At 39.7% G+C, this 14,504-nt stretch overlaps 1 protein-coding gene across 1 annotated transcript in view; it reads left to right on the top strand.

The window, feature by feature from the left end:
• The window catches only part of GUCA1C (guanylate cyclase activator 1C), a 33,050-nt gene extending 18,804 nt beyond the window's left edge, over positions 1-14,246 (top strand). Inside the window, exons 2-4 of the mRNA XM_040484441.1 lie at positions 695-844; positions 5,872-5,959; positions 13,582-14,246. Of these exons, the coding sequence (XP_040340375.1) occupies positions 695-844; positions 5,872-5,959; positions 13,582-13,751 (408 nt within the window). The 3' untranslated portion in view covers positions 13,752-14,246. The remainder of the gene's footprint in view (positions 1-694; positions 845-5,871; positions 5,960-13,581) is intronic.
• Positions 14,247-14,504: the final 258 nt, after the last annotated feature.

The raw sequence follows: 14,504 nt of genomic DNA, 5'->3' as shown, positions 1-14,504 counted from the left end.
TGAGCAAGGTTTGAAGGGTGTGATTCTTAAGAATGACAAGGACTATTTCTGTATCAATTGAGAGTGTTTTACCAATTTAAAACAGGCTGAAGGGAACTGCCTAAGCTTGAAAGCCTAAAACAGTCTTTTCTAAAATCGACTAATATGGCAAAACCTTTACAGAGAAGAGGCTCATAAATTTTGATTCATACTGAAAACAACTTACTTAAAAGGAATCCTGGAATTTAGCATTCCAAAAAAATCAACCAGGCTCTCTAAAAAGGAGTACAGAATTTATCTAGCTGGTTTTTCCCCTTATATTAGAAATTGGTACCTGGTCTTCTCTCTAAGTGGGGGACAAAACCTGAAGATACTCAGGAGAAGACAGCTACTGTAGGATGTCCAGTGGTGAGGACACAGCCTTCCGTCAGGGTCAGGCCAGAATCTTGTTTCTTTTTTGGCATAAGAAGTAGATATTTTCTCTAAAAACACACTTGCCTATATATTTAAACTTGTTTCTATACACATTTCCCATGCTTTTCTTTGTTTATTTGTTTGTTTTGTTAACGAAATGCCAGGGAAAAGTTCTATGGTGAAATCTTCTGGGTTGTATTAATTTGTGCTAATGGTCCTGCTCGTGAACCATGATTTCTCAAATAAAAGACAATTGTTTCTCTTAAATATTTACGTCCCTTTCTGTCCTTGCTTTCTATAGGATGGATTTATCGACTTTTTAGAGTTTATTGCTGCTATAAATCTCGTTGTACGAGGAAAAATGGAGCAGAAATTAAAATGGTATTTTAAGCTGTATGATGCTGATGGAAATGGTTCTATTGACAAAAAGGAACTACTGAATATCTTCATGGTAAGTGAAGTGGTGAAGTAATCTTAGGACATTGTATAGTTGATGTAATTTTCCTTCCTGTGGAGCTGGTGACAACTATCTATGTGGTTGGTGAATTTTGGGATATACATTTGGAACTGCTAGAGCCATGTAAGTGTCACTATGCTATTGATTACTGAGTGTGCACCTGCAAACCAGCATTATCTTGTCAGTGTTCAAATTCACATATTTTAGCAGAGTATTGAGATGAAAAATGAATAAACGTGATGTTCTAAAACAACTTGTCTTTTTGTCTGCCTCGGTGCAGAAAGTTGTGCGAGGAGCAGCTGAAATACCGGACGGTTATATAGCAAAAGCCAAGGGCTAAGAACAAAGGTACCTGAGGACTAATCTTTCTGCGGGCTGGACTAAAGTATTTCTAAAAAGTACCTCAAGGATCTCAGGCCCTTTCCAGCTGTAAAGTTCAATGAGTCCCTTTATAAATCTCACCCCCTTCCACCAAGGAAGTGGAAATACTTATTATCATGGGATGACATGAAATGGATTCTAGAGTATAAGATGATTAAGAAGGACACTGTACCTAAATGAGAATGTGAAGTAAAATACACATTATGAATGCAATATACGGAATTTGTAACACAGAATCAGAATTGGAATCAGAGGTCGTAGAAGTGATCTGGTCCAAATTATTTCATTTATAGATGAAGGAGTTAAGTTACTGTGTTATAATACATAGTATAAATATTATCAAAAATGCAAAAAAAAATAAGTAGGTAGAACTACAATTATAATCAAACACCTCAATAAATGGACAAAGCTGTTAATACTTAAAACTGTAGCAAATGTAGAGTCAACGAACATATGGAAAGAATTCAAGAGTATGATAATACTAACATTGCTTTCACTTTAATCTCACAGATAATTCACAAAAAAGTACTAAGATACACTTTGTAACTGAACTTTGTAAGCATTAAAATTCAGAAATTCTGCATATATATGACATGTTACAACACAAAATTGGCAATCTAAAATATTCCCTAGAGAATGCCCAACCCCATGTAAATTTTAAAACATCCTCCTAAACATACTCAAATTTATTTTAAAAACATTAAATATATAATATAGCATACAAATATTGGGGGAATATCCAAACAGTATTCAAAGCAAGGGTTCGTATCCTGGGATCTATGGATCTATGGCCTTCGGAAATCCTTGAAGACTATGACATTAAGGGCAACGTTTTTCCTGTATGTTATCAACTTTTGAGGGGAGGGAAAGGGTCATTGGATTCTCAAAAGAATTAGGAGGAACAATAGTATATGAATGTTTTTGTCCGAATCTTATGAAAATCTTTGCACAGATTTTTATTAGTTAAAATGTACAACTTATGTTAGCGAGTAAAGAAAAGAGAAATACTAAGCAGAGAATTGAGGTTTTCTTTGAAGTGCTTAGAAAGAGAACGAAAAGAAAAGAGGGAAACATGAAAGCACAGAGCAGAAATTCATGTAATAATTGACGCTATTTGTCTCCAATTAAATTAATCAAGATTAACAACAATAAGGTGGAATTCTGGCAAGGGCACTCTAAGAAGTGCCCCTTCTTAGTGCCCTTACACATTGTGGAGCGGGTATAAATGGAGATAACACTCCTGGAGATTTGGGAATCTGCATCAAGAGGCTAAACGTGTAGGGGCGCCTGGGTGGCGCAGTCGGTTAAGCGTCCGACTTCAGCCAGGTCACGATCTCGCGGTCCGGGAGTTCGAGCCCCGCGTCGGGCTCTGGGCTGACGGCTCTGGGCTGACGGCTCTGGGCTGACGGCTCTGGGCTGACGGCTCGGAGCCTGGAGCCTGTGTCCGATTCTGCGTCTCCCTCTCTCTCTGCCCCTCCCCCGTTCATGCTCTGTCTCTCTCTGTCCCAAAAATAAATAAACGTTGAAAAAAAAAAAAAGAATTCATACAAAACTGCCTCAAGCTAGTTCCTTTTTTGAGGATGTAGATCTTTGGAAACCTTTTAAGAGGTTTTTCTTCTGGGGCGCCTGGGTGGCCCAGTCGGTTAAGCGTCCGACTTCGGCCAGGTCACGATCTCGCGGTCCGTGAGTTCGAGCCCCGCGTCGGGCTCTGGGCTGACGGCTCTGGGCTGACGGCTCTGGGCTGACGGCTCTGGGCTGACGGCTCGGAGCCTGGAGCCTGTGTCCGATTCTGCGTCTCCCTCTCTATCTGCCCCTCCCCCGTTCATGCTCTGTCTCTCTCTGTCCCCAAAATAAAAATAAACGTAGAAAAAAAAATTTTTTTTTAAAAAAAGAGGCTAAACGTGTAGCTCCATTTTAGAGCCAACATTTTTGGTCAGGAAAACGATCATTAACATCATCAAAGATAAAGGTTCTATGATTTACATCACAGAGTCACGTAAAATACTAAAAATGAATGACCTAAAAGAGAAAGCATTTTAAATAAATTGATGCAATGGAATAGGTACTTATACAAAATGATTGGCCTATATGGTGGCAAGTGAAAACAATCCAGTAAAGAATGCATACTGTTTAATGTAAATTCTCTTGACACATGATAACAGGATGTTAAAATAAAATACAGCCCAGCCATCAAAAGATCCAAAGGAAGTACTAGATTATAGGGAAAACTTACAAAGGAAGTAGTTACATCTTAATTTCACTTCAAAGGCATAAAATGGTCAGGAGGATGTTTAAGAAGGGCTATTAGAGAGGATTTTCTTGGGTAAAGCCCTCAGGTCAATAGCATGGGGATTTAAGGAAACCACTGACGTTTGGGAAGCACAGTGTTCCAATATTTGAGTCTGAGAAATCTAATGAAGCAGACCATGGCAGCAGAGTAGAGGGGTAAAGTTGAGGAAGAATCTTATGCTCAGAATATGTGGGGACGAAGGTTTTTTCATGGATCAGACATGGGGAGGAAGCTGACAGAGTTGCCTTGGATCTTGTCCAGCTGAGCCACTTGGAGAAGTGAGGGCATCTCAGAAGAGGAGGAGCTGGAGGTAGAAGCAGAGAGTGAGTCACAACCAGGAACACGTTGCACCCCTCCCCCAGGGGACACCTGGCTATGTTTGGAGACATTTTGGTTGTCAGCTGGGGAGTGGAGGAGTGCGGGAGTGGTGCTACTGCTATCTATTGTTTAGTGACCAGGATTGCTGTGAAACATTCTACAATGCACAGCACAATCCTGAACAGGAAAGAATTGTCTACTCTGAAATAGCAGCTGGGCAGACCTAGAACTTGTAGAAGGAGCCTTGAGGGGTCAGCTGGAATCAAAATGCATGATCCATGTCTAGGGATGTGTACGAGAGTGTCAGTAATAAAAGGGAGGCATGGTCTCAAAGAGGGGATTTTAAACATCTGTCATCCAGAGAGCTCTGACACCAGATAACTGGGAGTGAGGGTGCCTGCCAAGTCAGACTGTCCTGTTCCCCCTTCTCTCCTACCTCCTCCCCACCCACTCGGAGAGTGGTCAGAAATGGGCTGAGCAAAATGGAGGAGAAAGTGCAGATATGCTAAATGAGGGAAGAAAGAAGGAAACAAACCATGCCTCCCTGCCCATCCCCCCCACCATGCTTCTCCTGTACGAAGAAGAGGGAAAACACAGGGCACATTGAGGACTCCCTCCGAAAGTATCCCTCCAGGCCTCGTCACCCTTCCAATCAATCCTTCAGTCTCACTTCTATTTCCCAGAGATGGGTCACAGACAAATCCTAGATATTTCATAATCTTTTTTTTTTTTTTCAACGTTTATTTATTTTTGGGACAGAGAGAGACAGAGCATGAACGGGGGAGGGGCAGAGAGAGAGGGAGACACAGAATCAGAAACAGGCTCCAGGCTCTGAGCCATCAGCCCAGAGCCTGACGCGGGGCTCGAACTCCCGGACCGCGAGATCGTGACCTGGCTGAAGTCGGACGCTTAACCGACTGCGCCACCCAGGCGCCCCAGCTTTTATTATGACTTCTACATGTGGTCTCATATCCCTTCTGCTGTGGGAGTACTGGATGCCTAGACAAACTTTTAGGCTTTTGGGACCTCTGCCAAGACACTGAGAAACCCTAAAAATATTTATCTAATTGGATGCTATATGTATGTAACCATTATTCTAAGCATTACCCTCTATCTAATTGTGAGACCTCACTAGCTGAGGCCAGGAGTGGTGCTGTACTGCTGTTTGCTGGGACTAATCCCAAATTAAGCATTGATAATGCTTGCAAAGCAGCAGAAGAGATGGTCCTATTTCAGACCAGGCCCTCAATTAAAATATGATGCCAGTGGTTCTTCTAAAGATCCCTTTATGTTCAATCAAGGTAGTTATGTTCAAATTCCCAGATAACTAACTTTTTCTTTCTCTCTCTCTCTTCCATTTTATTATGAATTTCCACATCAAATATTGGTCACTTAATTTAATCACCTGGCAGTGGGGGAGAGGGAAAGAGTGGTTAAGTTTTCCCTCTAGGGAAGCTGGAAATGTCATTTTCCCTGGGTTCCCTGACAGCCTGTATGATGAAAAGGTGCTGGCAGGGTGTGAGAGAAATTCAGTGTCCTTCCAAGGCATACAGATCTGTCTTCCCAGTCAATCATTCTAGAAAAGGGCAAAAAGGACCAGAGGTGCCAGTGTCAGAAGCTGGAGGAGAAGCCTTAGATGCTTACAGAATATCTTTTTATGTTCTTCTATAAGATTAATGATGACTGGTCTGAAGTTGAGAACATTGTTTTCTGCGTCCAGAATTCTTATGACAGTGGCCACTTCAATGTTTTTCCCTATAAGCTTTTTGTATCCTTTGCTACCTAGTATGTTGAATAGATCCCTTTGTGCTGTATAATATCAAACTTCAGTTTGTATTCAGTTAATTAAATTTCTAAGCCTCATTACCCAGAACTGACATAATATTTTTATTTATTTTTACCAACTAGAACAGGTTGGACAACAAATATGACATGAACATATCCCAAAATTGTGTCATATTGGGGTAGAAATGTCACAAAATGTATTTGCTTCCAGCAAAGTTGAGCTCAGTGATTTAATTTTTTTTTGCAGGCTGTGCAAGCCCTCAATGGCCAACAAACTCTGAGTCCTGAAGAATTTACCAACCTGGTGTTTCATAAGATCGATAAAAACAATGATGGTAAGGCAATTTTACTCTCCTCGGGCTCACTTTTTTTTTTTTTTTTTTTTTTACAAAGTAGGAGGTGGTGGGGTGAGTTGGAATGCCATTTAGGCAAAAGCATGAACCTTTCAAGAAAACCCTAGCTGGGCTTCATAATTTGCCCAGTCCAGTGTTCTCCAGTCAGTACAATTCATTGATTAAATGTCTATTGACTACGTATAATCAGTTCATGGTGCTTGGCATTTTGGGATATATGAACAAGAGTAAAGGGAGATACAAGGAAAGAAAAGTGGGAGAATATGATATGAAGGACTCTGCTGTTTACTCTGGGATATGTTCTAGTAATTATTCCTTTCTACTGGAGGTGTTTCATCAACTTGCAAACAAACTCACGTTTCCCATACTACAAAAATCATTTCTTCGATTGTGTGATTTTCTTCTATCAGATTTTTTCCTTTCCTGTGATGACACATTTCTGGGAAGAGTTGTGTGTACATGCCTTCATTTCTGTTCTTTGTACCTTTTCTACATTTCCACTGTTTCTGCTCATTTCTCCATCTGCTATTGCTACCTTAAAATCTGGGTTCCTCTTCAGCTCCGAGAAGGTGCACTTCTTCTTCAGAGGCTGAGTGAAATGGAAGACACAGGCATTCCAGGAGAAGGGAGAGTGCTTACACCAAATGACATTGATCTCAGTAAACTGGTAGGGGAGCATATTGATTGGAGATTGAGGCGGCATAGCTAAGGATGTTCCTTGAAAACAGAGAGTTTGACATGATGGAAAATATGATGTTACTAAGTGATTTAAGGGGGAAACGGAGGATAGATATGAGGCACTGGGACTCTAGCCATAGTTGTCATCAATCCAAAGTAATTTTTTCCACAGGACCAACATGCCCGCCATGGGTCACTTCCTATAATGGACGCTAGAGGGCAGTAGACACCCATGTTGTGTGTGGCAGTTTGCACTGGTCTACTGTGTGTGGCAGGATGCGATGGTGAGTAGGCTGGAAGGGAGTTTAAATGAAATCACCATTATGAATGAGCCCAACAACTGGACGAGAGTATAATTCTCAGAAAAATACTTTGGAAATGTATCAGTAGCATCAATCTCCCTCATAAGGACCCAGTCCTAGTCGGCCTCACCTCAATTTCAAGTCAGTATGCTCATTTTCTAGTTTACCAAGATCAGAGCCATTTGGTTGCAACTACTCATATTTGGGTCTATATAGATGAAGGATAAAATAAGTCAGTTCATGTGAAAGCTTGTAAAAAACAGATTCAGACTAACCAGAGTTGACAAGGAAACTAAGTGAAGGTAGAAAAGGACCAGAGAAACGGAGAGTGGAAGATCTTAAGAGGCCAGTGAAAACCTTATGTGGAATATGCAACTGAACATCCTGATCACCAAACAGGAAAAATGCTGTAGGTTTGTTCTGTTTTAATTTTTAATCTCAGAGGTGAGGGGGTATAGTAGGGGTTGGCATAGAGATGATAAACCATTTCAGCCTGGGGCCGAAATTGTTGACCGAAGGACCAGGGTCCTGGAAGGAGATAGGACACTGTGAATGTTTAAGACTTAGTAATACAATGAATTTCAAAAGGGCAGGTCATGAACGTTGAAAATATGTCTGAATCCTGCTTCTAGTGGTGGAAGCCAGGGAATAGGAAAGGTGACCTCTCCTGGAGAAGTATGAGGGTTGTGGTGTCCTTAAGAAGGGTCTTGGTTTCTTATTAGTTTGAGGGAACGAACACATAACGTGTTCCAGAAAACAAGAAAATGATTCAGGACTCTTTATTTATTACCTAAGCAGTTTCTTAAAAAGCAAAGTATAAGTTATCAGTAAAATGGGGGATGTTATGGCAAGAGCCTAGAAAAAGAAAGATGGAGGTGAAGGATGCAAATCTGGAAGAGTGGAGGTGTTTTCTTGGGCAATAACTGAGGTTATCTGCAGTCGGGGAAATGGACTCTTTGACCTAGAAGAATATATCAAAAGAGAGATAATACATTATGGTTTCTGGAATAGCTTATAGAACTAATCACACAAATCATTTCCTCTGATAACAACTTGTATTTAAGGGGAAAAAACATAGATCATTGCCTTTTACAATGAAGATACTAAATAAACAGGCTACATTTTGGAAGAACAATGAACCACTGTTTCTTGGCAAATGCATATACAGGACTGAAACTGAGACAATTTTCTTTCATATGCAAATTATTGGAGGTTGTTGCGTCATCTCATCAAGAGACAGCTGGGTCATTCCCTATTTCAAGAAAAGGAGGCTAAAATTGTACTGTTGGAGAAAGACAGCCCAGAGCACCAGAAGGCAAGGAAGAGAATGTAATGAAGACATAGAAGGTTGATATTTGCAGAAGCGTAAAAGGATTTTGCCAGTATTTGACAGAGGAAAATAAAGTGTTTTATTCACACATAAAAGGAGAGTAAGCACCACGGGGGAGATTATCTATTCTTGTTTGTACAAACCTAAGTATATATACCTCAAATAAGAGTTTTTAAAATTGTTTATTGTCATCGTTATCAAAACATCATTGTTGGTGGAAGTAAAGAGGGTCAATCAAGTATATCAGAATAATGTTGACTATGTGCCGACATGTATTTTCTTTAATTTTTCAAAAGGAAAAGCAAGTACGCTATTGTTATCTGATAATCCAGTGAATGTTGAAACTGAAGACCACACCACACCAAGATACAAGCAAAAAAACCTTCAAGAACATGTATGAAAATCCCAGTTTGACTGCAAATTGATTACAAAAGAATAACTGACATTAAATCTATTGGGACAGAAAAACACACAACAGCTATGAAGTATTCTGTACATCATTATCATCATGGTAGTTAGCAAATCGGAGGCAGAAGATTAATCAAAATAGAGGCATAGGATAAATACCAAGAAAATAAAAAGATGAGAATCTATAAACTCCATGAGGGCAAGAACTATTTCTGTTTTATGTACTTTGGTAGGTCTTGCATGCTCATACTTCCTGGCACACAGTAGGTGCCCTATGAATAGTTGTGAAATGAATGAATGTCTGGTAAGAAGATGTCATGCAAAAAGCACAGGAAGAAATAAAGAAGAAACAAACACAGCATGCATTGCTATCTTCCTACAGGAAGAGAGTTGTCTAGACTATTTTGGAAATTAACATACATGTGCATATGCGTTGCTACTTCAAAAAATATACATGCAATTGACTAAGAGAAGTTAATTACGAATGGAAAGTGAAACTGGGGGCCAGAAAGAGGTTACAGGGGATTCTTTCATTTCATTGAACTTTTTGTATTGTTTAAATTTATATCATGAGCATGTATTATTATAATAATTCAACAAGCTGTTTTTATTTTTATATTACAAATAAAAGCATCAGGAAGGAAAACTTGAAAAGAATCACAAAGACAGAAAATTGAAGCTCAACATTCAATATTATTGAAGAATGAACAGGCAGGACAGCAAGACTAAGTCAGAATAAATGATTAAGCATGGAATTCTGCACCCTTTCCTGCAGGAAGAATGGCAATCCGCATTCTACCATGTGCTGCTTAGGAGTCGTTCTTGACATGACTTGGGAGGATTTATAGATGCTGTTCACAACATCAAGTGCAGAAAGTGTACCAGGCAAGTTTAACATAGCGCCAAATAGCACAGGGGCAGGGGAGACTTTAAGGCGTTCGTAATAATCAACCATGAAAGTGAAAAGAGACAGAACAAGGCCAAAGAGGAAATGAAAGAGGTGATTATTGGGTTGATACTTGAGGTAACGGAAAACAGGAAGACATCTTATTGAGCAATTAACCAGAAGGACCAATGTTTTCGACTGGAACATTGTGGAAAACCATGAGAGACACAGCGACTCAAACTGGAAACGGAACTACCAGGAGGTAAGAGGGAATCAGGTTTTCTCATAGAAAAGAAGAAACTGCTGCACTTAACTCTGCTATAAAATGCTGCTAAACGCCTCTAGTGCCACCTTGCTAATGAATACAAAACTGTGTCGTTTAACGTCTTCACTGGCATCCGCCCTTGAAAATCTGGCTATTCTCATCTCCTGAGACTCCCATTCCCATCTTGGCTAATTTCCCAGCCCCACCACGATTTTTCGTCAAGTTCTAATTTAAAAGAATTGAAGAAAAAAGGGTTTTACATGGGCTGGTTTCTTTCAATATCAGCTGACTTCTTTAGAGCAAAAATGCTAACGTGTGCATGCACTGTAAATTTTGGCTTTCTTTGGGGGTGGGGATAGGAGGTCATTTTTTGTTTTGTTATGAAAGATAATATAAGACATTCATGCAAATAAATACAGGACCCAGGAATATCAATAAGATAACCACTCTGCAAAAACAAGACTAAGGAAAATATTCATCATCAATGAAGCTGCTGAAATTGGTAGTGAGTGATGGAAGAGCATTGACCTTCAGGGTCCCCAGGAGGAGAAAATGTGTCCCCCAACTCAACAAACTACTAAATAATGTAATGTAGACATATAAGTATGTGTATACTTCAACATGCAAAAATAAAATTGTGTACTTTCTGAATTATGCCCTATAAATATTGAAATGTATTTTTAAATATAAAACAAAATAATAAAAACTCAAAAAAATTGTTTTAGATCCTTCTGAGTCCTGTGATCTCCTGCTCAGTCACCTCTTACTGGCTTTGCCTCTTTGCTGGTAGATTTTTTGAGGGGAAGCTTCTGGACCCGCATAGGCAATCCTTTCTAGAGAGATTCAGAAACCGTCCTTTTATTTTCTTTGGGCATAAATCCTCAGACAAATTAAAGAGGATTGGGAAGCAATGTTTAAGAACATCAGATAAAGAAAAGCAGTTTGTCAGCATGTTTTCTGAGCCCCTCCCACATTCCAGCAGCTCAGTCACCAGCAGTGTGGTGGAGGAAATGGCAATTGTAGCTGGGGCTTAGTAAATATCTGATGAAAAATGAATGAATGCTAATTACTGGGGGGAAAGGGTGAGGAAAATTTCAAAGTACTTTAGACAGAAATAGTAAACATAAGTTGCTATAGGTAGAAGTTGGCTTCATTTCCAAAAGAAACTTTTTATGGTAAGTGGTTAGGTAACGTGAAAAAAATGAATATGCAGAGGTCACACATGTTTTGAGAAAAGTAAAAAAAGCATCACGGAAGAGTTCCGTCTTCTAAGTTGCTAAGAGAGTAGAACTTAAAAGTTCTCATCACGGGGAAAAAAAGTATAAAGTGCAACTGTGTGAGGTGATGGATGTTTAAACTTAAGACGAGGATTTCATAATATTATATGTATCAAGTCATTGTGTTGTACGCTAAACTGACACAATGTTATATATCAATTATATCTCAATTAAAAGAGTTTTTTTAAAAAAACTCCATCTTTTATTTATTTTCCACACCAGTAAGTAATCTGAGTTGCTTTTCACCTGACATGATGTCTATACCCTCCACATCCTCAGACATGGCTCTTTCCACCAGCAGTGGTGACAATGGGCAAGTGTTATAACTGAGTGATCAAAACCCACTTCACTTGGGGCGCCTGGGTGGCTCAGTGGGTTAAGTGTCTGCCTCTTGATTTTGGCTCAGGTCATGAACTCCTGGTTCCTGGGATCAAGTCCTGCTTTGGGCTCTGCATGGAGCTCTGACAGCATGGAGCTTGCTTGGGATTCTGTCTTTCCTCTCTCTCTGCCCCCTCCCCACCTCTCAAAATAAATGAACATTAAAAAAACAAAAACAAAAACAAAAACACTTCACTACCCCATCCCCATTCTAGGGGCTTCTGCTAAGCCCCTAGAAATTGAAAAAAAAAAATTGCACTGGTAATTTAGCAGCTGTGATTTCCCTTTGCCAAAAACGGGGTTGTTTTGTTGTTATTTATGGTTCCCATGACTCACCGCTCTGCACCCATGTGACCCTCCCCAGCCACACACTACGACTCCTTATTTTCAGTTTTCTCTACTTAACTTTGGCTTATTCCATGGCTATACTTTACCTGTGAGACATAGATGACTCCCTTCCTACCCTGTGGGTTTTGCAGAAACTTCTTTGGCATAAGGAAAACATAAGGAACAAAGATTCAATTTCCCTGTAGAAGACATGTTTTAGAATTTTGCCATTGAGACCAAAAGGTATCTTATGAGAATGTGATAATTCATCCTTATTTATATTTGATTCACTATTGTGGTATTTTGGATATTTGACTTTGTCCGCTAAAAAGTACAGGTACAGTGCAACATCTAACTTCAGTTCCTGCTGCCTTTCTGCCTCAGGTACCCATTCTCTATTTACCAAATGTTCTTGATTTGTCTTTGACTGGCCTTCTACCTAGCCACAAACCCGATTTGATACAATATCTTTGAGATTAAGAACTACATCTCTACCCCTCAACTTTAATGCACTCATGTGTAGTCAAATCCCAGCAGACTTGAAGCCTAGGGTGGGTGGTGGTCTGCTGAGTCCAAAGGAAAGACCCAAAGACACAATATTATATGTCAATTATATCTCAATGAAAAAAATTTTTTTAAAGAAATTCCATCTTTTCTCTCTTTTCCACACCAGTAACCTATATTACTTTATTGGGGGCGCTGATATACAGGGAGGCCAGGAGCGGCCAATTGGACAGAGCAGCTGCTGCTGGCATCTATGTGCAGCAAGTTTTATATCCTAGCAACTCAACCCAGGAACTATCAGAGGCCCTTCTCCTTTCATGGACAGCACTTCCAAGGAAATCAAGGTCTGCCACCCAGACACTCTTTGTTATAAGGGAGACACTCCGGGTTGGCCAGCCTCAGAGCCCCTGACCTTGAACACCAAACAACACTTTTCACTGCACGTTCTGCTTGATGGGAATGCAGAGGGAGGACAGGATCTCTATATTTCAAGATAGTGATTAACAGGGGCATGAGGGTTATGCTTGCATAAATTAGCTATCCAGCGTGTAACATTAAATTTATAATTATAGTCCAAATGAGTCAACAGAGAACCCCTCCCATCTCCCCCAAAATGTTGAAAAGTTGTCTTGTAGGATGAGGATAGGGGCAAAACAGGGTGGCCAGGGCACACAGTTCTATGGTGATGGTTTGATAACACTGGACTGACCAGCATGAGACTTTGGCTTATGCCGAAGTGATGAAATTAGGAACCAAAAATCTGAAAAGAAACCTGCTGACCAATAATTGTATGTGGAATGAATAAATGTTTACCCTTCCTCACAGCTGTGGACGGTCCCTGCAATTATTTCCTCAGAGAGAAGAATGTTGAAAACAGCCTTGCACACAATCATTTCCTCCTGATCTTAGAAATCTGCAGTATCCATACTCCTATCACTTGGTCATATCTTCATGATTAAAGGTCAAAAAATCAATACCGTGTAGAGACATACGCATGTATGTGAACATAGGTGCATTGCTGATGATTCTCAACTTAAAATAAAAATAGATTGTATTTGTCATCTTGATTTTCAATGGCAATCCTACCATTGAATGCTTTGCTATATAAGGATATTCGAAGACTTTAGAGTCTGGTCAAGGTGAAAGGATATCAGAAGAATATCAATAAAAATATCAGGGAATATATTGTATATACCAGTGATTGGTATGGACAAAGCCTCTTGTTAATTGTTCGTTTATTATTTTCTAGGAGAACTGACTTTAGAAGAATTTATCAATGGCACGGAAGAAGATCAGGATCTTCTGGAGATTGTTTCCAAGAGCTTTGATTTTTCCAGTGTACTGAAAATAATCTATAATGGGAATCAGCCAGGCACAGAAGGGAGGTTTCCTTCAAACCTTGTGACAAGGCTGATCTAGGGAAGGTGGGAATAAAGTGGCTGGGAGAATGCCTTTTCTGACTTTCAGTGGAGGCAAAACTTCCAGTGGAGAAGAAATGAAATTCTCCCATGTACGTGCTATTGATTTCATTATATTTGAATATATATTCAATTATATATTATAATTGGTATCAGCCTGTGAATATATCACTTAAGTCCCTTGGAGATGTCCATAAAGATTGTAGATGAAGAATTGTTGCTTTTCTGTTTATACATTAGTACTCTCTCTGAAGGTTAGAACATGATGATTAGACTGAAGGATGGTCTCCATATCAGTTCAAAATAGAACTTGTGTACCTTTCCTTCCACACCTAAATTAATCTGCTTCTTGAAATAGAACTGGATTATTTGGGCAGTGTCTCCATAGTTTAACATTCTTCTTAAACAGACTTTTGGCAAATGTGTTTGCTGCCTTTTGGCTCCTGTTGGATTTGTGTATTATAAATGACCAAGTTCTGGTCTATGGAGAAACTTTTCTTCTGCCTTTTTTTCTTATTCCTTACCCTGAATCCTATCTTGAATCCGTAATAATGCTCTGTTCCAAAAGAAAAGTCTTAAGCTATGTAGCAAAAGGAGAAAATTCCAGACTGGGCAATGAGAACGTTTCCACTGATTTGCTATAAATCTGGGTCCAGTTGTGCATGAAAATGCAATGCATCATCTGTAATTATTATGCCAGTTGGGGGTTTGATCAGAACAGCAGACAGCCAGGCTATGCAACAACAAGCACTTG

Source organism: Herpailurus yagouaroundi, unplaced genomic scaffold (genome assembly GCF_014898765.1).
Source record: "Herpailurus yagouaroundi ecotype Mexico unplaced genomic scaffold, PumYag 162, whole genome shotgun sequence".
In the NCBI taxonomy this organism is placed as follows: domain Eukaryota; kingdom Metazoa; phylum Chordata; class Mammalia; order Carnivora; family Felidae; genus Herpailurus; species Herpailurus yagouaroundi.
This window is presented reverse-complemented; position numbering and strand designations above follow the sequence as displayed.